At 46.9% G+C, this 25,231-nt stretch overlaps 1 protein-coding gene across 1 annotated transcript; it reads right to left on the bottom strand.

Moving 5' to 3' along the window:
- Window positions 1-25: 25 nt before the first annotated feature.
- Window positions 26-22,705, bottom strand: EPB42 (erythrocyte membrane protein band 4.2). Its single transcript, XM_066341653.1, has 13 exons — window positions 22,578-22,705; window positions 20,570-20,755; window positions 18,781-19,014; window positions 13,998-14,116; window positions 12,670-12,774; window positions 11,346-11,523; window positions 10,652-10,790; window positions 10,242-10,345; window positions 9,210-9,452; window positions 7,408-7,707; window positions 4,290-4,450; window positions 2,990-3,123; window positions 26-374 (listed from the first exon to the last, which is right to left on the bottom strand). The coding sequence occupies exons 1-13, from the start codon at window positions 22,585-22,587 to the stop codon at window positions 212-214; spliced, it is 2,076 nt and encodes a 691-aa protein (XP_066197750.1). The 5' UTR covers window positions 22,588-22,705; the 3' UTR covers window positions 26-211.
- Between the last annotated feature and the right edge of the window lie 2,526 nt (window positions 22,706-25,231).

Raw genomic sequence — 25,231 nt, 5'->3', positions numbered from 1 at the left:
TTCACAGCTGCCTCAAGCTAGAGTGTTTTTGTTTTTTTTCTAGAGTGTCTTTTCTAGTGATTCTGGGAATCTAGTTTTGTTCTTGCTCACTCTTCTACTCATCCTGAGTCAGGGTTCACTTGTCTGATAAGCAGTTTCCCTTCCAGCACATTTGGTTTTAGATCGTAGCTACGAGGGGATGGTTGGGGCAAGTGGTGCTGGAGCAGGTAGGTTAGGCTGCAAGTTCAGGGGCTACCACAGTGACTCTTCTGTAGTTGGTTAGGTTCTGGAACACATTGCAGTCCATTTCCACAGTGAGCCGCTGGTGCCCCACCTTCATCGGTGTGAATTCAAATTGGGTGCGCAAGGTGTTTCTAGGACACACAGGAGCCAATCTGAAATGAAAAGGCAGGTGCTAGTTCTATCCCAGGTTAATTGCTTTGCTGGTCCCAGTGACTCTGATCCTCCCCTACTTGAAGAGGTGGATCATGATGAAATAAACATCTAGGTACTTTGCTATTGAAACAGGAAGTTTTAAGGGGACAGAAAACAGGAACCTCTCTTTGGTAAGCAATGTCATGGTTGAGAAGGTAAATCCTATTCTAAGGGCTTCCAAACTGCATCTGTTGTTTCTTTTATCACCCTTGATTTCAGTCTTGTCACACTCTTGGTAACAGTGTTGGGGTATGCGTGGAAAAGCTATAGCTTTGGAACCCTCGCACTGCTAAATGCAGTGTGTATGGTGGGTATACTGGGAAGATGTCAATATGTCAACAGGTGGTGTTTGGAGCCCTGTCGGCAGCCTCCTGGCCTGCCTATGGATCTTATGGTAACTGAGGGAATGGTGCAGATTTCCTTTGAGGAGCTTTACCCTACAATTGATCTGGGAGACCACAAAACTCTAATTAAATGTTGGCAGTCCCTTCTCTGAACTTACTGGCAAGAATTACTCATTGAGTTTCATAAGGCTGAAGCAGTGGCTCAATACCAGACAACCTTTCAGGGACGGTACAAACAGTCATCGTGAATTCTAAACTGTATTATATATTCAGTGAAGAATGCAGTGGACATAATGAGAGGAGAGATAATGAAAGAAGAAACTTTCAACAAGGATTCTGACCAGGAGGTGGTGTAGTGGATAGAGCATGGGACTGGCATGCAGAGGACCCAGGTTTGAAACCCAGAGGTCGCCAGCTTGAGCATAGGCTCACCAGTTTAAGCGTGGGGTCGCTGGCTTGAGTGTGGGATTATAAACGTGACCCCATGGTCGCTGGCTTGAGCCCAAAGGTTGCTGGTTTGAAGCCCAAGATTGCTGGCTTGACCCCAAAGTCACAGGATTGAGCAAGGGGTTACTTGGTCTGCTGTAGCCCCCTGGACAAGGCACATATGAGAAAGCAATTAATGAACAACTAAGGTGCCACAACGAAGACTTGATGTTTCTCATTTCTTTCCCTTCCTGTCTGTCCTCTCTCGGTCACAAAAATAAATAAATAAGTCATCAAGGAACTAATACCTAGACTTTATAGGAAATTCCTACAAATCAATAAGGCAAAAAACCAAAAACCAGGAACACCAGAGTTGTTTGTTGCGGGCCTTCGGGGGTGTCGTCATGTTGCTATAAACAAACAAACAAACCAGGAACACCAAAAGAAGAGTGGTCAAAGAACTGTACAGAGGAGGAGGTGGACAAGCTAATAAACATATGAACCTGACCGGGCGGTGGCGCAGTGGATAGAGCATTGGACTGGGATGCGGAGGACCCAGGTTCGAGACCCCGAGGTCGCCAGCTTGAGCATGGGCTCATCTGGTTTGAGCAAAAGCTCACCAGCTTGGACCCACGGTCGCTGGCTTGAGCAAGGGGTCACTCGGTCTACTGAAGGCCATGGTCAAGGCACATATGAGAGAGCAATCAATGAACAATTAAGCCGGGCGTTGCAACGAAAAACTGATGATTGATACTTCTCATCTCTCTCTGTTCCTGTCTGTCTGTCCCTATCTATCCCTCTCTCTGACTCTCTCTCTGTCTCTGTAAAAAACATGAGTTAAATGAAAACAATAATGAAATACTACCTTCTAGTAGACTGAAAAAAAAAGAAAGTTGGGTATTGCCAAGTATGGAGGAATAATAGGAATGAATATAGACACTGTCGTGGGCTGCTGGAGGAGGGAGGCTCCTGCCACTATTCAGCAAACAAATCTGATAGTACCTGGTAAAGCCAGGTTACATCCTATGACTCAGCAATTCCATTCCTGAGCATATATATCCCTTCCTCCCCCACCAAAATTACAAAGAAGTACAGAAGGCAACACGTATGGAGATGTTAATAGCAGCAATGTTTGTGGTGTCCGAGAGTAAGGGGCACTCTGGGTGCCCATCACTGTTGATGGGGAGTGGTAGAAAGCAGGGGATGTGCATTGTGTATTATGTATTATGCTGCAGAAACAATGGACTTGATATATGTGGATGAATCTTAAAACAGATCTGAGTGAAAAGAATTAGACATAACATCATTTATATAATTTTAAAATGCAGGTTGATGAAGCAACAGTACACATTATACACATACTGACAAAAGGATATGAAGGGTGGTAGGAATGAAAGTATGGAACAGGAATAAAAGGGAATATTTAAATAAACAATATTCAGTATTATGGTGGGCATTAGTCAAATGCAGCTTTCGAGAGGCAGCCTACTCTCCCTGTGGTATTGTCTAATATCCAGCCCTAACCCTCTCACCTGCGTTCACCAGCAATATCGAGGCTATTCCTGCATGATCAGGGCAGCAACTAGGTTCAGACATGCTTAAAGAGCCCATAGCTTCAATTACTCCTGTCTCCCTGTACACATAATGGCCCCAGGAAGCGACAGGCCCTAATCCTTAAGTTCTACTTCTGGGCATATTTGTTCTGTCTCCATGGACACAGCAAAAAGACAGTTATTAATCTTGGGCCCCAGGCTTTCTGACCAGTTGAGATGTGTCAGTGGGATGAGAAGACTGCGTTCTCTTACCTGTAGCTCCTTTCTCTGTGAATAAGCCCCCGTCCAAGGAGGGAGATCACACAGTCCTTCAGAGGAGCATCTAGGGAGTTATGGATGCTGACTGAGGCTGTGAGAGGTTGATACTGCTCTGCTGCCTCTGGCATCTGTGGGAAGAGACACAGTCACTCCCCCTGCTCATTACTCTCCTATCTCTGCCATCCGGACCCAAACAGCACAGCTGACTTCTTTACTCCTCTACCTGGTCTTCCTGCCTTTACTCTCACCCTTGACCCATCACAGACTGTCTGATGGTGCCTCTCCTCCAGTTAGAGACCTTGGAGGACTCCCGTTGTCTTTGGAATACAGCTTCAGTTGGCATTCAGAGCCCTTCATGACCTGACACCAACCCACCTCTCCAACCTCATTTGTTCTTCCCTTGACTAAACAACATCCAAGTCACGTCAGGTACTTTCCCGCCCCCCGCACACCTTGCAGCCTCCCTTCTTTGGGCCTCTTCAGCCTGCAGCAGCTCTCCCCCACCTCTGCACTGGAAGCTTACCCATTTTTCAAGACCCAGTATAAATGGAAATAGGCAACAGTTATACACACAAAGTAAAGGAAGCAGGATCTCACTAAAGCCAGAAAGATGCCTCATTCCTCACAGCAATTTCAAATTTGAACTCATTCCTCCATGAAGTCCTCAAATGAATCAGATGAAATTAATCCCCATTACTTTTCCCATAGTGACTTTGTGGCTCTATTAAAGCACTTACACAGATGACCAAATATGGTGTCTCCCTTATCCAACTAACCTCTCAAAGAGGTTAATCTTTGAGAGCACAGACCAATCACATTCATTCTGGCCGGGGTAGATGTGGAAAGATGACCAGACCAAAAGCCATAACTCTCTAAAAATGTCCCATATTTCTGATCTTGGGCATGTTGCTGTCTAGGACAATTTCATCATCTAAATAATAGAAACAGTTCCACCTCACAGGGCTTTTGAATTAAAGGATGTGGAAATATGTTGGCCTGTGTTGAAAGTGCTAAATAAACATAGGCTATTATTATTCCCATATGTATGGAGGCAGCAACTGGGAGAGGTCAACTCTAGAACTTTTACTTAACCGCCCAAAGACATTGGAAGATTTCAACCTGAATCGCATATGCAAGACACCATCTCTTTCCAGACAAGGAGCTTTCAGCCTAGCATTTTCTGGTAATCCGCAGCACGGTCACTTGCACTGAAGTATGATGGGCTCTGATTCTTTCTGAAATGGGGAACTGAGTGATATCAAATGAGAATATTTGGGGAAAGACTAGTGCCTACCTCAATGTCAAGGCATGGTCTACAAATGGCGATGTCTTCCTGAGCAAAGCAGGTGAGGCTGGATTTGGAGTGTGTTGCCACCGCAGTGAGTCTGAGGAAGCTGTTCTCGGGTGGGCTCCGCTCAAAAAAGGAGGAGGACAAGCTGGTGGTGATTGTCCTAACTGAGACATGTGACAGGAGGAGTCAGTGCAAAGGGCCGAGTGTGCCCTGGAAATAGGCAACAGTTACACACACAATGTAAAGGAATCAGCATCTCACTGAAGCCAGAAAACCTTTTCAAATTTGAACTCACTCAAGAACCCAGCTATCAGCACCATCACCACTTCCACTAGCACTCTTGGCAGACAGACCTCCTCAGTGGGGTTGTGATCAGTCCCTGCAACCTAGAACAAGTTAAGCTCTCTTGGCCTCAGTTTCCTTGTCTAATAAGAACACCTACCTGGTGGGCTGGCTTGTGTTAAATGAGATACTGCAAATGAAGTCTTATGTCAGAGCCTGCTGAGAAAAGCTGTTGCTGAATATACGCTTACTTTGTTCCTTCCCATTCTCTGCCTCTTCTCTTTCCATTTTGCAGAGAAAATGAAGCCATCCTTCATCCTTGAGGAATCCTCTCCAGCTCATGTTCTCGTTCCTGACTTACAGACATAGACATCTACCCCAGCTGTCACCTTCCTCCCAGGAGGGTGAGGTGTTCCCCCCACTCAAGTCAAGTCCTCTACTTTTTATTTTATTTTATTTTTTTAATTTCTTGATTGATTTTAGAGCAAGACAGAAACATTGATCTGTCCCTGAATGTACCCTTACTGGGGATCAAACCTGCAGTCTTTTCATGTCGGGACTATACTCTGAGCTCTCCAGCCAGGGCAAGTCATCTGCTTTTTAAATCTGTACTCCATCATGACCCTAACAGTGCCTAGCTGTGCGACTTTGGGCCAAGTATTTAACCTCTCTGTCTCGGTCTCCTCTTCTGTACAGTGGGGATAGTAATGATTCCTGCCTTATAAGGTTGTTGCGAAGATCAATGAGACGGTGCATATAGAACACTTAACACCATGTTTGTCACAGATAAGTGCTCAGTGAGTGTGAGCTATAATTATTCTAGTGGCCGCCCATTTCCCCAAGGGTTGCACCATCAATAAAACCTATCTGTCCTGAGGTTTCAGTCTTTTCCTCTCTGCTGATTATTTTCCTCAGCATGTAAGCAGATTTTACTTTCTCTTGTTTTAAAGAAAAACAAACAAAACAAAACAAAACAAACATCCTCCCTCTACCCAGTATCTCTGGCTGATTACCACCCAGCCTCTTTTTTTTTAATCCATCCTTCTGGAAAGGACTGCACACATTGCCTCACCCCCTTAACTCCCGATCCGTTTAGCCCCCAGGAAGCTGGCATTTGCCATTGCCTCTGAGTAAGACCACTCTGTCAATGAACGCTTTTCAGCCTTGATGTCTCATGGCCTCTCAGCTGCCCTTGTTGGGTGCCCCCTTCCTCTTTGACTTCTCCGTCTCCCTTACTTGCTGCTCTTTCCCTAACTGCCACCCACATGCTGGTGTCAGCTGTGTTCTCTCCTCCTCTCTCTTCTTCTTACAGTTCTCCTTGGCTCCTTGAGCTCATTGATTCCATGACTCTTAGCCACCCGCTTTCTGCTAGGATTCCCACATTTGGTCTCCAACCCAGGTCTTTATCTTGATACCAGGTTTAGATTTCCAGCTGCCTACTGGACATCTCATGGGCTTTCAAACCCAACATGCCACAAACAGAACTCATCATCTTTTCCCCAAAACCCTTTCTTCCCCATTTTCCATATTCTAGAATCTAGAGGATCACCCAAACTGGAAGCACCCCCTACACCCACACACACATACATATTCACAAGTCCAACCTATAATCTCCTTAATGTATCTTCATTCAAAGTGCTGATAGTTTAGTTTGTCCTTCATTTCTTGGTTATTACAAAAACCTTTTAACCTCTGATCCAGTGGTTCTTAACATTGGATGCACATTAGGATAATACAGGGAGCTTTATAACACAATCCAAATGCCAGGCCATACCTCAGATCAGTTATATCAGATTTTGGTGATAAAGTATTTTTAAAGTTCCCTAGGTGACTCAATGTGTAGCCAACATTAAGAACCACTATTCTAATATGACCCTTTTCATTTCATTCTCCCAAAAGTTCTTTTTAAAAAATGAATTTCTGATCCTATTGACTTCCTTTCACCAGCTCCCCATTGACCAGAGGTCAAAACTCAAACTGCTTAGCATAACCTAGCAGCTCCTGTGTGGCCTGGCCTTGTCCAGCTCTCACACCATCCTCCCCACTCCTCCCCTCCCACTCTACCCCACCTTATAAGGGGAACATGGTGGAGAGACTGGAGGCGGGGTGGCAATTAGGAGGCTTTTGCAATAATGTAGACAAGCTCTATTCCACTGATTCTATCTTGTCTGCACATTGGAATCACCCAAGAAATTACAATTGTTTTTTTGTTTGTTTGTTTTTTGATGTTTGGCTCCAACCATGGAATTTCTGATTTAATTGGTCTGGGGTACAGGCTCACCATTAAATGTCTCCAGGTGATTCTGACTGTAGGAAAGTTTGAGAACAACTGCTCTGCTCCAGGAAATTTCAACTCAAGAATAACATAGGAAGGTGGGTTTTTTTGTTGTTGTTGTTGTTGTTTTAAATTCCAATGCCTGGACCCCATCCCAGGCCAATTAAGAAAGAATCTCTGGGAGGAAGAACTTGTGCACGTGTTGTTCCTTCTTCCAGGAATGCCCGTGACTCACTTCTCTGTTTTTCACTATCCTACTTACCCTTTAAGACCCAGCGCTACTTGATTTAGTTGGAGGCAGCTGGCTCTTGCCACTGTATTCTACCTATCAAGCACTTTTTACACTGCTGCCATGGTCTTTTTACTTCTCTTACCGCAATAAGAATTGTGAGGTGTTTTTTTTTTTTCATGTGTAACACAAAAAATATATGTTGAATGAGAGAGAGAGAAAATACCAGGGGCTAGAAGTCACTTATTGAGAACTGTAGGGGGAACCTTATGGCTGCAGTCTGCCCAGAGTGGGAGCTGGGCATCTGAGCATCTGGGAGGGCCGTAGAGAGTTACCCAGGTTGGCACTGAGCGTAAGGGGCAGCTTCTTCCTCCAGAGGTCAGCAGCAAGGACACCATTGTAGTACACCGCCTGCACCCCGATTGCCAGCTGCACAGTCTTCTCCTGGTCACCGGGGTTCACCAGGGTCACAGAGAGCTGGGCATCCCCTCCCAGGGGTAGGGAGCTGGGTGCTTCCAAGAACAGGTACAGAGGATCGGCAGTCTCAAGGCTGGGAGGACGGCTGCCATTGTCTTCCCCATGTTCCACTTTCTCTCTCTGGACTCTCTCCAGCACCTCTTTTTCTTGAAGAGATCCTGAAGAATGGGAGAAACAAAACAGGCCTCTTACATAGCAGGTATGGGCCCTTCTAATAAAAGCCAAGGCTTAAGATTCATTTACCCACTGCTGCTCAAATGCCAAAGTCACAGAGCTTTGCAAACCTCTGAGGCCATATTTAGCTTAAAAGAAATCAAAACAAAAGAAAAAAAGGCATGTGTTTGGTCATCACCACAAATACAGTGTCCCTTCCAAGTCACTCAAAGACCAAGCTCTTTTCCAAGTGCTATGATTCTGCTCCTTGAACAGCTGGGAGAGCCAGTTTTCAGACAAGTCACACTGTCTCTGAGAACAGTTTGGAAGAGACTTGAATCTTCCAAAGTGAAGGAGATCGAACTTATTCCAAGAGCAGTGGGGCCATGGAATGTTCTGGAGCGGAGGTGTAACAATTATACCTGTGTTTTAGAAAGCTCATTCTGGAAACTAAAAATTTGAAAAGGGAATAATGATGGAGAGACTGCAGGTGGGGATCCAGTTAGGAGACTGTTGGAATATTGTGGACAAGAGATGGTGAGACCCTGGTTACCCATAGGCAATGGGGAAGGAGATGAGGAGGTGAAAGTGAGAGTAAGGTAGGCGGTGAAACAGGGAGAGACGAGAGTGCGAGCCTTATTGTTGGAACAAATAGGTAGACAGTGGTGCATTAACAACATGGAGGGAGAATAAGTTGACAGGGATTGGATATGAGAGGAAGAGGGAGAACATCTTCTGGCAGCTGGACTTGGTATTCAGTGTGTTGTTTTATTGCAGTAGTTTTTAACTGGGGGCAATTTTGCCCCTCAGGAGACAATTTTGGTTGTCACATCTGGTCGTGGTGGTGGAGGGGTGCTGGCATCTATTGGATAGAGGCCAGGAATGCTGCTAAATGTTCTGTGATGCACAGCCCCCCACAACAAAGAGTTAACTGGCTCAGAATATCCATAGTGTCAAAGGGGGTTGAGAAACCCTGTTTTTTTTGTTTCTTTGTGTCTTTTTTTTTCAAGCAGGAGAGAGGAAGAGAGAGAGAGAGAGAGAGAGAGAGAGAGAAAAGACAGTAAGGGAGAGAGATGAGAAGCATCAGCTCATAGTTGGCAGCACTTTAGTTGTTCATTGATTGCTTCTCATACGTGCCTTGATGGGGGTGGGCACTCCAGCCCAGCCACTGACCCCTTGCTCAAGCCAGCAACCTCTGGGCTCAAGCCAGCGATCATCGGGTCATGTCTATGATCCCACACTTGAGCCAGCAACCCCATGCTCAAACTGGGTCAGCCCGTGCTCAAGCTGGCAACCTTGAAGTTTCAAACCTGGGACCTCACCATCCCAAGACAATGCTTATTCACTAAACCATCACTGGTCAGGTGAGAATCCCTGTTTTATATGATGGAGAAAGGACTGAAACTCTCTGTGGCCTATATCTGTCTGCATCGGTATAACCCATCTCTTCCCCTCTTTTGCTATTCTATCAGGGGCTGAGAAGCTTGGGGTCCTCCTTGCACAGTACCTTCAGGATACTTGTAGTTCTGAGTGATATCTTCACAGCGATCATTGCCCACACCTTTGGTACTGATGTTGTTGCCAACATACTTAGTGCTGGAGTAGGTCAGCTCCAGCGTCCCATCCACACAGCACTTCCAGACCACACATGAGGCATTTACTGCGGCAAAAAGGTCTGCTACTGCAGGAGTCAGCCCCAGTGTTCCCTCCTTGACTGCTCTGACGGGGACCAGATCACAGGCTTTCAGGACTGCGGGAGAGAAAGGTCAGTGAGCAAGAGGAGCCATGCCCAGGCCTCTTCTTGGCTCAGAGATCCATAACCTTAGTTCACATTTTAGACTCTATTTTTCTGCCCCAGGGATCCAAGTCAGAGGTGGGCACTAAGCAGGGCTTCTTAGAGGGTACGCAGAAGTGAAACTCACAACATTTAGTGACAATAATTTTGGTAACAATGCGTGACAGGAGCCCTCTCAGAAACTGACAGGTAGAACCTCAGAGAAGCATAGTACACAGGAGCTTCTAAGACAGCTTTGGTATGGATAGGAATAGGTCACCTTTACTAAGCACTTATATATGCTGGGCTCTCTGACTGTTCTGTTCCTGGGAAAGAAAGAACCATCCTTGTATGGCTCCTGAAGATTCCTTCTTTGAGCTTGAGACTATTTTGATACTCTCTTCCCCCATTTCCAGAACTTCAGAAGCCCCACATCACAAGCCTGTGATCCAGCATATCTACCAGCTCTCCTAAGGCCCTCCGCCTTTCATTTGAAGGCTCAGCTTTCTTGCCTATTTCTCTGAGGCAGGGCTAGTCTCCACACAGCCTTGGGACTGAGATGGCTAACACCTATGTGACCTTGAACCCACAGACATCAGGTCAGCCTTCTGCCAGCCACTCTCATTCTTCCTGTGTTTCCTGATTTAGGGGATGCAGACCTGCTTTGGACCACCTGTTGCTCCTGCGTCCTCTCCAAGGGACTCCTTCATCCCACCCAGCTCTGTGTAGCCCAAGGTGGTCCTGAGTCAACCCCCAGGCTTTTACCTCCACCTCCCTTAGGAGCACATGGGTACAGAATCTGCCATCCACCATAGCCCCGGGGCAAAGTAGGACGGGTCATCCAGCACTCTGTGGAAGTCTGGAAGATCCTGAAGATAGCAAAGGAACAATTCAAGTATGAAAAAAAAAAAAGAAAAAGAAAATAAAAGGATTCCTACGAGGTTCTAGAAATAGCAGTCAATATTGCCACGGGGATGGGAAGACTCTGGGCAAAAGGAGCAGCACCACTCCCGGGAAGGGGCTTGCCTGCTACCACTAACCATTAGCATCCTGCCTCTAGGAGTCTTGAAGACCTCTCAGTGCCTGGGCCACTCTGGGTTGTGGGTTCCCATGGGTTATACCACTGGGTGTGAAGCCCTTCTGGTCTGAGACTTCATCCCCTTTGGGCTTCTCACCAGATTCTGCCTCTCTGGCCTTCTCCGTTCTGAAGCCCATCCTCATTGTAGTACTCATCCACAAGCAGGCCCCCGCCGGTGCCCTGGGCTGAGGCGAACGTGGTGACCACACGGGCAGGGATTCCCAGACATCGCAGCACTGCGTGGAAGGGTCCGAGTCAGAAGGCACCAGAGGGGCCTGGGTGGGGTACAACTAATGTCTTCAGCGTCTCCTGTGAGCAGACACTTAAATGCCAGGTGACAACATGGAAAGAGGAAGGGCACAGGCACCAGGAAGTTAGAACTGACACCAGACTCAGGACCCACAAAGGCCAAGAAATGGAAGACACACAAGTTGCACAGCAAACAGTGTACCGCGGGGGGAGGCTGACAGAGCACTGGGGGCTTGCTCTCCTGGGGGAGGAGGGAAAGGATTGGGGAGAAAGTGAGTTTGGGAGCAGAAATCACCAGATGGGCCTGACTCTGCGCGGGAGAAAAAAGCAGAAGCTGATCAGGAGGAGCTGCTCTGAACAAGTAGCAGGTTTCCTGGCCGGACGGTGCATGTGAAGTAGTTACGGGTGCGACAGAGGTGAGGAAATGCTGCAGCGTGGAGGCAGTACCTGCTTTTGGAGATGTCTCCTCCACATGCGGGAGGGGCACAGGGCAACCCCAGAAACAGACACTGCACAGTAGCCAAGGGGAGCCTGCTCTGTACCTGTGCAAGCAACAGCAGCCAACACCCAGGCCTGCCCGTCACACACGGGCCGCCCTCGGCCCGTGAGCCACTGCCGCAGGATGGGCGCACTGCCCCGGCGCTTGTTCAGCAAGGCCCCCTCCTGGGCATCCTGGGTCTGCGGAGTGGGCAGGACACGCTTCTCCTTGAGCACATGCAGCTGTTTGGGAGAATGTGTGTGTGTTATGTAAGTCCCAAGATGGGACACCTTCCAGGGTGGGGCAGGGGTGAGAGGGTGAAAGGGGGTGGGGGTGAGGAGGACCCATTGCAGTTCTCCAAGTGTGGCGAGCAGAACATCTGCATCAGAACTACCTGGACCATGTTAAACCTCCATGTTCCAGGGCTCCACCCTGGCTCACTGGGTTATAATCTCTGGGGGGCTGCAGGGGTCCAGGAATCCACCTTTTTAACAAGTCCTCTAGAAGCCAAGGGTCTGTGGACCACACTGGCATAGAAAGCCACAAGAGGAGCCTGACAGTACCCCTCACTGGGGGCTGGGTTTCCTGTTCCTTCACTTGCCTGGCCCTGATTCCTTTGAGGATGTTTGTCTCAAGGCCTGCTCATCCTAAACTTCCTCCTCCTCATAGGCTGGCTCTGTCCCTCACCACAAAGGGGAGTCCCGCGGCACAAGAGGAAATAGGGGACACATTACACCTGTGAAAGAACTTTTAAGAACAATGGGAAAGCACCAAGCTACCTTTATGGTCTGCATATCCTTGGGGATAATTTAGAAATAAAAACAAGTTCCTTCGATCACCTTAGTCACAAACACTGAATAAGATGGACCCTACTCCTTCCCTTCCGGGGACCCTGGCCTCCAGTTTGGGCTGGTCTAGGAGGCAGAGAACCGAGGAGTGCTCTGAGGAAATCCAGGCTGGTCTTAGTTCTCACTGGCTTGTGTCCGGAAGGATACCTCCTTTTGCTTTTCTCTCCCCTGTGGGTGCTATTGTACTCCCCTCCTCACTTATGCCCTTCTCCAGGAAGTATCCCCTACACCCTGGGGAGAGGGGACCATTTGTGTTTTGATGATATCCAGGGCCAGCCTGACTTGTGGTGGCACAGTAGATAAAGGGTCGATTTGGAATGCTGAGGTCACCGGTTCAAAACCCCGGGCTTCCCCTGTCAAGGCACATATGAGAAGCAACTCCTATGAGTTGATGCTTCCCGCCCCACCCTGCCTTCTTCTCTTTCTCTCTCTCTTCTCTCTTAAAATCAATTTTAAAAAAATTTTCAAAAAAATTCTTTAACAGGCCCATAGAGGGGACAGCTTTGTCAGGGGGCTCCCACATCCCCTCCTCTCACTCACCAAGGCGCCCAAAATGCAAGTCACATGCACAGGGTTGCCCCACTCGTCCACCTGCTTGTCCACGCTCAGCAAGTCCAGGCTGAGGTCCAAGACATCCTTCTCAAACTGTAAAGACCACACCGAGCTGTGATGAAGTGTCTCCAGCCTACAGTTCAGCCCTGTGACCTCGTCCTTCTCCACTCAGGCTTCCCTCCTTCCGCCCTTGCCTTGTTGTCCCTTTGTGCCCCCTGGTCACCATGACTGGCAGTTCAATCCTTTGCCTGTTCTATTATTGAACTCTCTCGATAAGGTGTGAATTTGTGAAGGCCAGGGCTGTGTCGTTTCCTTTCATTTCTATCTTTATCCATTTAGTGCGCTCCTACTGCTCCTGCCAGCACTGACCCACGTGTGGAGAAGACCACAGCAGCTCCTGCTCTCGATAAGCCCACAGCTGGGACTGGAGATGGACACATAGCCAGGCAGATTGTAGATCTCAGCAACATGGCCAAGGCTTGATGCCAACCCAGAGCAGAGAGCACAGTAGAGAGAATCACTCTGCCTTTGGGGGATGAGGAAGGCTTTCGGGTCTTAAAAGTTGGATAGGAGCACCTGACCAGTGCTGGCACAGTGGCTAGAGCATCGACCTGGGATGCTGAGGTCCCAGGTTCGAAACCCTGAGGTTGTCAGCTTGAGCGTGGGCTCATCTAGCTTGAGGGCAGGCTCACCAGCTTGAGTGCAGGGTCACTGGCTTGAGCACAGGATCATCAACATGATCCCAAGATCACTGACTTGAGCCCAAGGTCGCTGGCTTAGGCAAGGGGTCACTGGCTCGGCTTGAACCCCCCGGTCAAGGCACGTATGAGAAGCAATCAATGAACAACTAAAGTGATGCAACTCTGAGTTGATGCTTTTCATCTTTCTCTCCCTCTTAAAAATAAAAGTTGGGTAGGAGCTTCCCAGGCAATAAAAAAGGGAAGCTATTCCAGGTGGAGGGAACATATAGCCTGCAAGGGGCTGGCCAGGAGCTGGAGCATTGGGTGGCTCTTGGGGAAAAGAAAGCAATGGCCTCGCTGTGAAGGGGCTGTATGTCATGTCAGGGGACTGCTTTTTATCCTGCAGACAGTGCAGATTTAACAGAGGGGTTTACTTTGTGTGGTCTTTAAGAAGATAACTGGAAGCTGTGCAGGATGTTCTGATAAGCCCTTGAGAAGAGAGGTACCACAGGCTGAAAAATCTTAAACATGTTGCTTCATGACTGGGGGTTTTGGACCTGCCAGCTCTGTCTGGACTGAACACTGAAGGTCATGGGGCAATCTCTGTCCCCTTACCTTTCCCGGAGTCCCCCATACCTGGCCAAAGTCCCAGGATTCCTCCTGGATGCAGTCAGCCGTTCCCAGGTAGATGAGGCCATTCTGGTTCAGTAAGTACTCCCAGCGCTGAGCCTCATTCTCCAGGAACACAGCATCCTCTGGCGAGAGGCAGGCAGGGATGAAGGCCTGTAGGGTGCTAGGCCTGCCCTTCTCATCCTGGCCCCTGCCCTCCCTGCCCAGGTCAGTTCTGGCAGCAGGTCTCCCCTTCAGCTCTGGGCCTAATGAGGACTAAGAAAGGACTTCCTCTTTTCACTGCCCCAACTGGGACCCTGCTTCCTCTCTGGTGGAGAGAGGGGAAAAGGGTCAGAGTTTCTGTGTCAGCCAGGTGGCCTTCTTGGTCAGCCAGGCAGGCAGGAATAAGCCAACCTTAAGAAGCTTACTGGTTCCCAGAGACGTGTGCAGCCAAAGTGCTACCAAACCAAGAGAATTTGGCAATAGCCACCCAGCGGGCCTGTTATGTCTCTCTCACAAGTTCAATCTAAAAAATCATGTTTCAGCATGGCCCCAGATAGGAGAGCATCGGCCCCAGATAGGGGTTGCGGGGTGGATCCTGGTCAGGGCACATGCAGGGGTTTGTCTCTCTATCTTCCTTCCTTTCACTTGGAAAAAGAAGAATAAAACAAAATAAAATAGTTTAAAAAACAAAACAAAAAAAATAGTGTTTCAGAAAAATCAATACAGCCCTAGCCAAATAGCTCAGTTGGTTAGAGCCCTGTTTCGGCAAACTGTGGCTCACAAGCCACATGCAGCTCTTTGGCCCCTTGAGTGTGGCTCTTCCACAAAATACCACGTGCGGGCGCTACCTTGATAAGGAATGTACCTATCTATGTAGTTTAAGTTTTAAAAATTGGTCTCTCAAAAGAAATTTCAATCGTTGTACTGTTGATATTTGGCTCTGTTGACTAATGAGTTTGCCGACCATTGGGTTAGAGCATCATCCTGATATGCCAAGGTTGAGGGTTTGAACCTCAGTCAGGGCACATATAAGAATCAAACAATAAATGTATAAATAAGTGGAACAAAAAATTGGTAATTCTCTCTCTCTCTAAAATCAATCAATAAAAAATGTTTTAAAAAAAGAAAAAGGAAAAAACACAACATAGGTTGACAAGGGTGAGGAGAAGGGAAGAGCAGCATTTGGCAAGATAGGGTCAGAGGCAGCAGTGGAGCTGGCAAAGTATTACACTCAGGGGTGTCCAAGTGGGTCTAGGTCTCCCATGGTCTTTTGCTGGTGCCCCTCCTGCTGTCCCTATCCAAGCATTGGGCTGGTAAGGAGGATGGGGGCTTTGAAGAGTCCATTGCCAACTCTAAGAAGCTGGGAGTGGTGGAGGATCTGTTCTGCTTGCCAGGTGTCTCTCTCTCTGTACCTGCTGCTGGGGGTGGTATGGGGTGGTTAGACTGGTTCCTAGGGACTAGAAAGAAAAAAGATTTCCAAACCAACCCTCAGGCATCCATCTGGGATGATGTTCAAAGCAACAGAAGGAAACGATATTAGAAATCAGGAAGCCCTGAAAAACCTGGGGCCTAAAATCAGAACCATCTGCCCAAGGAGCCCTCAACTCCCACCCCTCCATTCTGAGTACTTTCTATTATGTCAGCTGGACATCACTTCTTTGGAAGTCACTTCACACCGAGATGTTTGGCCCAAGAGCTGCAGGGCTCTGGGAAGTACATTGTCAAAGCACAGCGGGCATCATCCTCCTCTTCTTCGCTTGGGCGCAGCCCCCTTTTATAAAGTTCCCTGCTTATAAATAGGGCTCTGACTTTCACTATAGGATGTAAAAATTTCTTCTGAAGTTAGAAAAGCCCTGTCTCCAAGTATCAAAGATAAGACCGAGTCCCAGATAATCTCTGAAGATCTTAGTCACCTCCCAGTGAGCAGAGCAAACAACTCACTCCTGCTTAGATAGACATCTCCACACACACACATCATATAGAGCAGGGGTCTCAAACTCAACTCAGCATGTGGGCTGCAGAGCAAGATCACAGCCGTTAGGCAGGCCGCACTAGGTCTACAAAAGGCAACTGTTATGCAACACTTTTCTCACTGCAGTTGAAAACAAAAAAAAAAAATCAGTACAACAAGCACAATCGTACATGCAGTTTACTCAGTGTCACAAAATGACCAGAAACTGTAGTTCGCATCACAGCTGCTGTTAACTAAGCTAATATCTAGCTAGGATGCTAGAGAAATGAAAAATACAAGTAGGCCCCTAGGCTTACTTAATTTTATCCAAAATATTTTGAACTTCGTGGATTAGTCTGCGGGCTGCACAAAATTGTTCGGCGGGCCGCGAGTTTGAGACCCCTGGTATAGAGGCTGTCCCTAGCTAGGCACGTGCCTACAAACCAAGCATGGAGACAGGAATCTAGCATGGTGTCAAGACCGTGTATTCTCTTTGAACCGAGCACTGTCCCAGAACTATCTTTGCTGTGTCTTTGCTTGAGCCCCAGGGCCTAATTCTGAATGTAGGCTCAGAGTCAGCAAGGTGGGTACATTGAAGCTTCAGCTTTGGCAGGAAATGGTTTGAAGGTCTTTCTGCCAGTATGTGGAGAGCCATGGAGCCTCCCCCAGCTGAAGGGGCCTCAAATCCACACTTACACACAAGGGCAGGAGCACCTGAATGGATATTACTTCCTACCTATTGTTCCACCTACCCACCCTGTGGAGCAGGAAAGGAAGTCTGAAACTGAAGATAAGCAGGGCCATCAGATTGGAGAACACCACCCTGGGGTAAGAGAAGTAGAGACAGGGCAGCCCACTGGGATTCTGGTGCCACATAAAAAGGGAGTCAGGAACTGGGAACCAGACATGAGGCTGCAGGAACCTAGGAAGATTTTTTTCTACTTCCTCATATTTCCTCTCATTTCCCAACCCTGCCTTGGGAAGGAGGTCCCCTTCAGGCTGGCAGGGAAACTCTTTTTTCCCTCCATTAATTTATTGATTTGAGTGGGAGGGAGGGGAAAAGAGCGACAGAAAGAGACAAAATCTTTGACTTGATGTTCCACTTATTTATGCATTCATTGGTTGATTCTTTTTTTTTTTTTTTTTGTATTTTTCTGAAGCTGGAAACGGGGAGAGACAGTCAGACAGACTTCCGCATGCGCCCCACCGGGATCCACCCCGCACGCCCACCAGGGGCGAAGCTCTGCCCACCAGGGGGCGATGCTCTGCCCCTCCGGGGCGTCGCTCTGCCGCGACCAGAGCCACTCTAGCGCCTGGGGCAGAGGCCAAGGAGCCATCCCCAGCGCCCAGGCCATCTTTGCTCCAATGGAGCTTTGGCTGCGGGAGGGGAAGAGAGAGACAGAGAGGAAGGAGGGGGGGGTGTGGAGAAGCAAATGGGCGCTTCTCCTATGTGCCCTGGCCGGAATCGAACCCGGGTCCCCCGCACGCCAGGCTGACGCTCTACCGCTGAGCCAACCGGCCAGGGCGGTTGATTCTTGAATGTGCCCTGACCCAAGACTGAACCTGCAACCTTGGTGTATCTGGTTGACTCTAACCAACTGAGCTACCCAGATAGAGTCAGCAGTAAAACCCTTGAAAGGAAAAGGCTGTGCACTTTTTATCTGGGGCAGCATAAACAGGAAAGCAAGAAAAAAAAATGTTTTCCATTAATCCAAACAACCATTCTGGGAGACTAAAGTATTAAGGTGTGTAGTGGCAGATTTAAAATGGAAAGACAGCAAACTCACACTGGAGCGGGCTCAAGTTCACTGGGACCCATACTTTTTGCTTCTTTCACACTACACCCATGCCCCGGACTTTCTCTTTTTTTTTCCACTTGAATAAAACTTGTTTTATTCTCTCTCTCTCTCTCTCTCTCTCTCTCTCTCTCTCTCTCTCTCACACACACACACACACACACCACACACACACACACACACACACACACACACACACACTCTATCTTCAGAAGAAGAAATGCCCTGTTTGCTCCTGTTTAGGCCAAACACATCTAATGAACTGTTCTAGATAAAATAGCCCAACAGCCTGGGCTGAGCTTAGCCAGAGGTGGCCACTGGTTGGGCAGCAGGAGGTCACCTGACCCCAGGAAAGCCCACCCATTGGCCGCTGAGCTACAGGAGCCTGCATTGTATTTAGACTGTCAGTAATGGAGAGGACCCGGCAGTCTGCAGTACTAAGAACAGAACAAACAAGTGCAGAGGAGAGAAGCAGGGTCAATTTACTGCTGTAAAGCTGCTGAAACAAGCTTTGGGGCCCCTCACTAGCACAGACCCTTTCAGGCCCTGAAGCAGGCCTTTAGCAATTCAAAATTTTGTATTGTTTTTCTTTAAGAGGATTCCCTGAGTTATATAAACCTCAGGTCCCACAAAACCTGGATTCACCTGGAGCTAGTCTATGGGAGACAGGGAGGAAACAGAGAAGCTTATCCCTTAGGTCCTGGTGCACTTTCTACTTCTTACCCCCTGTAGTGTTACAAACAAAAGGGTAGCTCTCCCAGGGTCATCTCTGACTCTTATCTCCTGAGCCAACACTAGGATTGGAATTGGTGGTGAGATAAGCCTTTGCTTCCAGTGGGAAGACCCAGGCTGCTTCTGCCAGTGGTGCCACCAAGACAAGACCCTGGGTCTGAGAGGCCATTCATCCAGGAAGCAGACACCACAAGAACTAGCGCTGGTGCTGCCCTTAGAGGAAGCTGTTCACTAAGACCTGGGGCAGATGCTTCCTGACAGAGCTGTACCCACATCCTGCGTCTTGAGTACCCTCTGCAGCCCAAGGCTGATCCAAGTCCAAACTCACCTCGAACCCAGGGGTTAAAGAGCAGGGTGAAATGGCCCAGGAGGCGTGGCTTCCTGCCCAAGACCTGCAGCAGGAGTGAGTAGTGGCCAATGACAGCATCTGAGGGCGTAGTCACGGAGACCATCCAGGACTGGGCATCTCTCTCCTCCACCATGGCAGACCACTGCTTCCAATCCCCCAGACTGGAAATCGGGAATTTGGCTTGGGTCCTATTGGCCTTAGAAGGCTGTTCTCCTGCAGTCATACACAGATGAATTGATCATTTGGACCTCTTGGTCACAACTGAGTAATAAAGTCAAGTATTACAAAGTTAAAACAGGTAAACAAAATTGATTTTGGAGGAAAATAAGAGGCCCATCCAGACTGACCAGGCAGTGGGGCAATGGATAGCATCACTGAGGACCCAGGTTTGAAACCCTAAGGTCGCTGGCTTGAGTGCAGGCTGACCATCATGAGTGCAGGGTTGCTGGCTTGAGCGTGGGATCATAGACATGACCCCATGGTTGCTGGCTTGAGCCCAAAGGTTGCTGGCTTGAGTAAGGGTCACTGTCTCAGCTGGAGCCCCCCACCCCGGTCAAGTCATATATGAGAAAGCAATCAATGAACAACTAAGGTGCCGCAACTATGAGTTGATGCTTCTCATCTCTCTTCCTTCCTGTCTGTCTGTCCCTGTTTGTTCCCCCACCTCTCTCTCTCTCTCACTAAAAAAAAAAAAAAAAAAAAAAAGGAGGCCCATCAATTAATGAGAGGCAATAGAGGATGATGGGAACACACAGGTTCTCAGTGCCCATAGACCTACATCGAGACATTTCATAGTCATAAAATGGACATGCTAAAAAACATCTACGTCGTAGGTTCTATGTGAGGTCTTTTTTTTTTCTTTTTACAGAGATAGAGAGAGAGTCAGAGAGAGGGATAGATAGGGACAGACAGACAGGAATGGAGAGATGAGAAGCATCAATCATCAGTTTTTCGTTGTGACACTTTAGTTGTTCATTGATTGCTTTCTCATATGTGCCTTGACTGTAGGGCTATAGCAGACAAAGTAACCCCTTGCTCAAGCCAGTGACCTTGGGCTCAAGGTGGTGAGCCTTGCTCAAACCAGATGAGCCCGCACTCAAGCTGGTGATCTCGGGGTCTCGAACCTGGGTCCTTCGCATCCCAGTCCAACACTCTACCCACTGCGCCACCGCCTGGTCAGGCTATGTGAGGTCTTAATAAGATATTGCATGTAAAGCCTTTGGCTTAATAGCTGATATGTTGCATAGATCCAATAAATAGTAAGAATTAAATGTGATAGCCTGGATTAGATCTCATTCAGGCTTTTCTACAAAACTGATATTATATTTGCAACCAAAAGAAACCCTCTAGTGATAATGTTGCTGAGAAAATTCTGAATCATAATAAGTGTTATTTATTATGCACATTATCTTCTCTTCACAACATACCTGTTGGGTGGGCAAGACATTTAAAAAAAATTTTTTTTCCATTAATTAGAAAGAGAGAGAGAAATGAAGAGAGAGAAGGGTTAGAAAGAGAGAGAGAAATATCAACTCATTGTTCCACTTAGTTGTGCACTCAATGATTGCTTCTCATATGGGTCCTGACAGGGGATGGAACCTGTGACCTTGGCATGCCTGGATGACACTCTATCCAATGGGCCACCTGGCCAGGGCAAAACTTCTTGAGGCTCAGGTACTATGTAGGCCATATGTTCCTTAGTTCCCTGAGGGGGTGATGAGAAACTTCCAGTCATGTTGCCAAAGGGGCATAGACCACCCCCACTTACCAGTTTGTGCAATGAGGGCCACCTTCTTCAGAGCAGGCAGAAATGCGTGGACTGGAGCTCGGAAGTGCAGCCAGATGGTGAAGGGCTGCCCTCTCCTCACAACAAGGTGCCTGGAGCTGATGTCCTTGGTATGGTGTTCCTCATTGTTTCTTGCTGCCTGGAAGTCACAGCTCTTGATCTGTAGGGCTATGTGGAAAAGAAAGAAAACAGGATACTAGGTAAATGAGACAAGTAATAAAAGCAGAGACTCTGGAGTCAGAGAGACCAGGGTTCAAAAATCCTTGGCTCAACTTACTAGCTGTGCCACCTAAGGCAAGTAACTTAACTACTCTGAGCCTCCATTTTCAATGTTCTCCTTAGAATAATCACTCCTTCTTGCAGGATTGTGGAGATTAAATGAAGTAATGTATATATAGTAGTCCTCCTCCCACTGTGTGCCCCAGGGATACCTGCCAAGAGCCCAGTGGATGCCTGAAACTGTGGATACTACGTTTTTCCTATAGAGGCATACTTATATAAAGTTTAATTTCTAAATTAGGCACAGTTGGAGATTAACAACAATAACTATTAACAAAACAGAACAATTATGACAATATATTGTAATAAAAGTTATGTGAATGGATTTGGGGTCATTAAGTAAAATAGGTTTTACTTGAACACAAGCCCTGTGATACTGTGAAAGTCTATCAACCAAAATGGCTACTAAGTAACTAAAAGGTGGGTAGCATATCCACCATTAATACACTGGACCCTTGGTTGGCAAACTATGGCTCACGAGCCACATGGGGCTCTTTGGCCCTTAGTGTTTAGCAAAGACCAGCTTAGGAATACCTAATTAAGTTAATAACAATGTACCTACCTATATAGTTTAAGTTTAAAAAATTTGGCTCTCAAAAGAAATTTCAATCATTGTACTGTTGATATTTGGCTGTATTGACTAATGAGTTTGCCGACCAGGGCACTGGACAAAGGAATGGTCACATCCCAGGAAGCACATGGTATGAGATTTCATCATGCTACTTAGAATGGCCAGCAAGTTAAAACTTATGAATTGTTTACTGCTGGGATTTTCCCTTTAATATTTTCAGATGATAGTTGACCATGGGTAACTGAAACCATGAAAAGAGAAACCATGGATAAGGGGGGACTACTGTAATACATGTAGCACAGGGTTATACACATAAGTCCCATTATAAGAGCAATGTTTGTTCTCATTGTTGACCTACTTTTCTGGTCCCAATCTAAACACAATTAATAAAATTCAGAATCTTGCTAATCCTTACTCATTTTTTCTTAGAACATAATCAGATAATTTTAATAGCTGGTTTTGAAATCACTAAGTCCAATTCTCTTGTTTTAGAGATAAGAAGTGTAAAGCCCAGAGAGTAGCACTAACTCATCCATGATCATACTTGACTGTTTCACCTGAGGGCCCACTAAACCTGTGGCACCGTGCAGCCCAGAAAATCTCTACTCTCTCTGAGAGTAGGATAAGATAGTCTATCAGACAATTCTCATTTATAATGAGACTTAAATGTGCTAACATATCTGTGCAGAGGCCCCTGAGGTTTCTGCATCCTCTGGATCTGCCTGTCTCCTTGCTTTATATCTGCCTTTGCCGCTTTTAGTTGGGTCCCCTGACCTTCCCTCCCTTTTTATTTAGCCTTGAAGCTATGATACCCTCATACTTTTCCAGGGTCATCTACCATAAGTATCACAACTCAGTGAGAACAGTCATGTTATGATAATCCTGGGACAAGAATATCAACCCATGTTAACCACCATCACCATATTACCACCATCATCACATCTATGACCACTAAGTTACCACCACAACCTACCCTGCTGCCACTCTATAGCCCTACCACCATCACCTCCACCACTCCCAGCACCCACCACCATTCCTCACCGGAATTACACACCATCACCTCCACTACCATTCTACTCCCTTTAATGAAAATACGTGACGACGAAGGGGCCAGCCCCGGGGAGAGCTAGCTTGGCTCACCCTGTCCCATGGCTGCAGGCTGCTCTTATTCACTTGAACACAGGAAATGCCTGTCTTGAACTGTTGCTTGGGGCTCCTTCTCTGAATCTGTCTTCCAGACGGAAAATGATGGAGGTACTTTCATTGGCTCAAGAATCTATAAATAGTGGAGTTTTCTTTCACTTCTCTTGTGCACTCCCTGTCAAGTTTCTTCTCTCCTGCTCCCTCCTTGCTGGTATCTCTTAGACCAGCTGTTGGGAGTTACCATTTTTCATTTTTATCTCTTGTGCCAGGAGGTCCAGGCAGGGATACGCCTGGCAGGCTGGAATGGGAAAGATCTGCCATCTGAAGAAGCCCAGAAGAAACCTCTAAGTCTGTTGCTTCAGTGGCCTCAAGAGACCCTCTGAGGTGTTACCTTGATGACACTAAAGGACTCAGAAAAGATGACTCCCCATCAGAAGGCCCATATCCAACCCCAAATCCCAGGCCCTAAACATATCATGGGCTTCAAGTTGCTGGATGTTTTTGGGTTGTTTTGATAATACAAAGACAGACCATGTATGTCTGGGACTCATCTGTGTGAAAGGGGTAGAATTTGTTGGTGAAAAATAAATGCCTTAAAAGCAGAAGCCAGAGCCCACACTCTTCCAAGCCTGCCAGGTCTGGAACTCTCTATCAGAGCAGGTTTGGAACTAGCTTGGGACTCAGAGCGTATGTCTTCTCTATTTCTACTTGTCTAGTCACCAAGGAGACAAGACACAAGAGATGATCTCATTATTTGGCTATCTTTGACCTTTTAAAGGTGAGATTTTGATTAGGCTTCTGAGCCTGTGTCACCAGGAGCACTGTCGGGGTAGCTGTACTTGCTGGCACGTATGTGGGACATCTATAGAAGGATATAAAAGAAACAAGAAGGACATTGGTTGCTTGTGAGGAAGGGATCTGGTGGATGGGATCAGAAGGGACTTTTCTGCTGTTGGCCCTTCTTTTTTTTTTTTGTATTTTTCTGAAGCTGGAAATGGGGAGAGACAATCAGACAGACTCCCGCATGCGCCCGACCAGGATCCACCCGGCACGCCCACCAGGGGCGACGCTCTGCCCACCAGGGGGCGTCGCTCTGCTGAGACCAGAGCCACTCTAGCGCCTGGGGCAGAGGCCAAGGAGCCATCCCCAGCGCCCTGGCTGCGGGAGGGGAAGAGAGAGACAGAGAGGAAGGGGGGGTGGTGGAGAAGCAAATGGGCGCTTCTCCTATGTGCCCTGGCCGGGAATCAAACCCGGGTCCCCCGCACACCAGGCTGACACTCTACCGCTGAGCCAAACGGCCAGGGCCTGTTGGCCCTTTTATACTTTTAAAACTTTAAACCATTGCCCATTTGAAGAATCTTTTTTTCTTTTTTTTTTTTTTTAAGAAATGAAGCTGCTGTTTTCACACACCTCCTTAAAAAATTCTTTATGAGAAATGAAGACATACGTTTTTTCATTATTTAATGATCATAAGGTTTTTACCTGGAAAACATTTAACTACTAAAAATGATTATAAAAATAAGATAATCTAGTAAGGTAATCTTCAGTTTAATGCATTCTCAATAAAAATGCCAACAAGTTTTTTTCTCTGACACTAGAATGATTCTAAGGTTCAAAAAGAAATTTTTTTCTTTCTTTTTTTCTTTTTTTGTGACAGACAGAGAGAGAGAGACAGAGAGAGAGACAGATAGGGACAGACAGACAAGAAGGAAAAGAGAGATGAGAAACATTACTTCTTCATTGCAGCACTTTAGTTATTCATTGATTGCTTTCTCATATGTGCCTTGACCGGGGGGCTACAGCAGAGCAAGTGAGCCCTTCCGAGTTATTTTCAGTACCTGAGCAGAGGCTCCACAGAGCCATCCGCAGTGCCTAGGGTCAATGCGCTTGAACCAATTGCGAACTGTGGCAGAGAGAGAGAGAAAGAGAGAGAGAGAGAGAGAGAGAGAGAGAGAAGGGGGAGGAAGGAGAAGGAGAAGGAGAAGCAGATGGTTGCCTTTCTGTGTGCTCTGACCAAGAGACAAATACACTCTGGGTCGATGGTCTATCACCCAGCCAAACAGTCAGGGCCTCAAAAAGAAATTTTTAAAAGGGGGCTGTAGCATGACCAGGTTTGCAAGATATTAAGACATAATATGACATTACTGTAATTGAAAAAGTACATAGATCAAATGTATGCATTAAGTATGTGCTAAATGTGACAAGTAAGATCTACCAAAACTTTAAACATCTACCCTTCTGACTCACTTCTAGATAGTCTATCACGCAAATAACCAAACATGTATGAAATGAAATATATACAAGTATATCCATTACACTGGTAGATACAATAGCAAAATATTGGAAATTACCTGAATGTTCATAAATAAGGTATTAGACAGATAAACTATGCGACATACATTAAAAAGAATATAAATATGAAAAAGAATGCAGTAGCTCTATATAAACTCCAATATACATGGAGATATATGGAGCAATCTCCAAAATATATTGTTAAATGGAATAAGCAAGCTATATAACAGTGTGAACAGTAAGTTACCTTTGTATACAGGGTATGTGTGTGAGGGAAGAATATATATGAATTTATTTGAATTTATATAGAATATTTCTGGAAAGTTATTGCTTCTGGATAGAGAAATTTAGTGGCTAGG

Source organism: Saccopteryx leptura, chromosome 6 (assembly GCF_036850995.1).
Source record: "Saccopteryx leptura isolate mSacLep1 chromosome 6, mSacLep1_pri_phased_curated, whole genome shotgun sequence".
Taxonomy (NCBI): Eukaryota; Metazoa; Chordata; class Mammalia; order Chiroptera; family Emballonuridae; genus Saccopteryx; species Saccopteryx leptura.
Note: the sequence above shows the minus strand (reverse complement) of the source record. Positions and strands in the feature narration are given on the sequence as shown.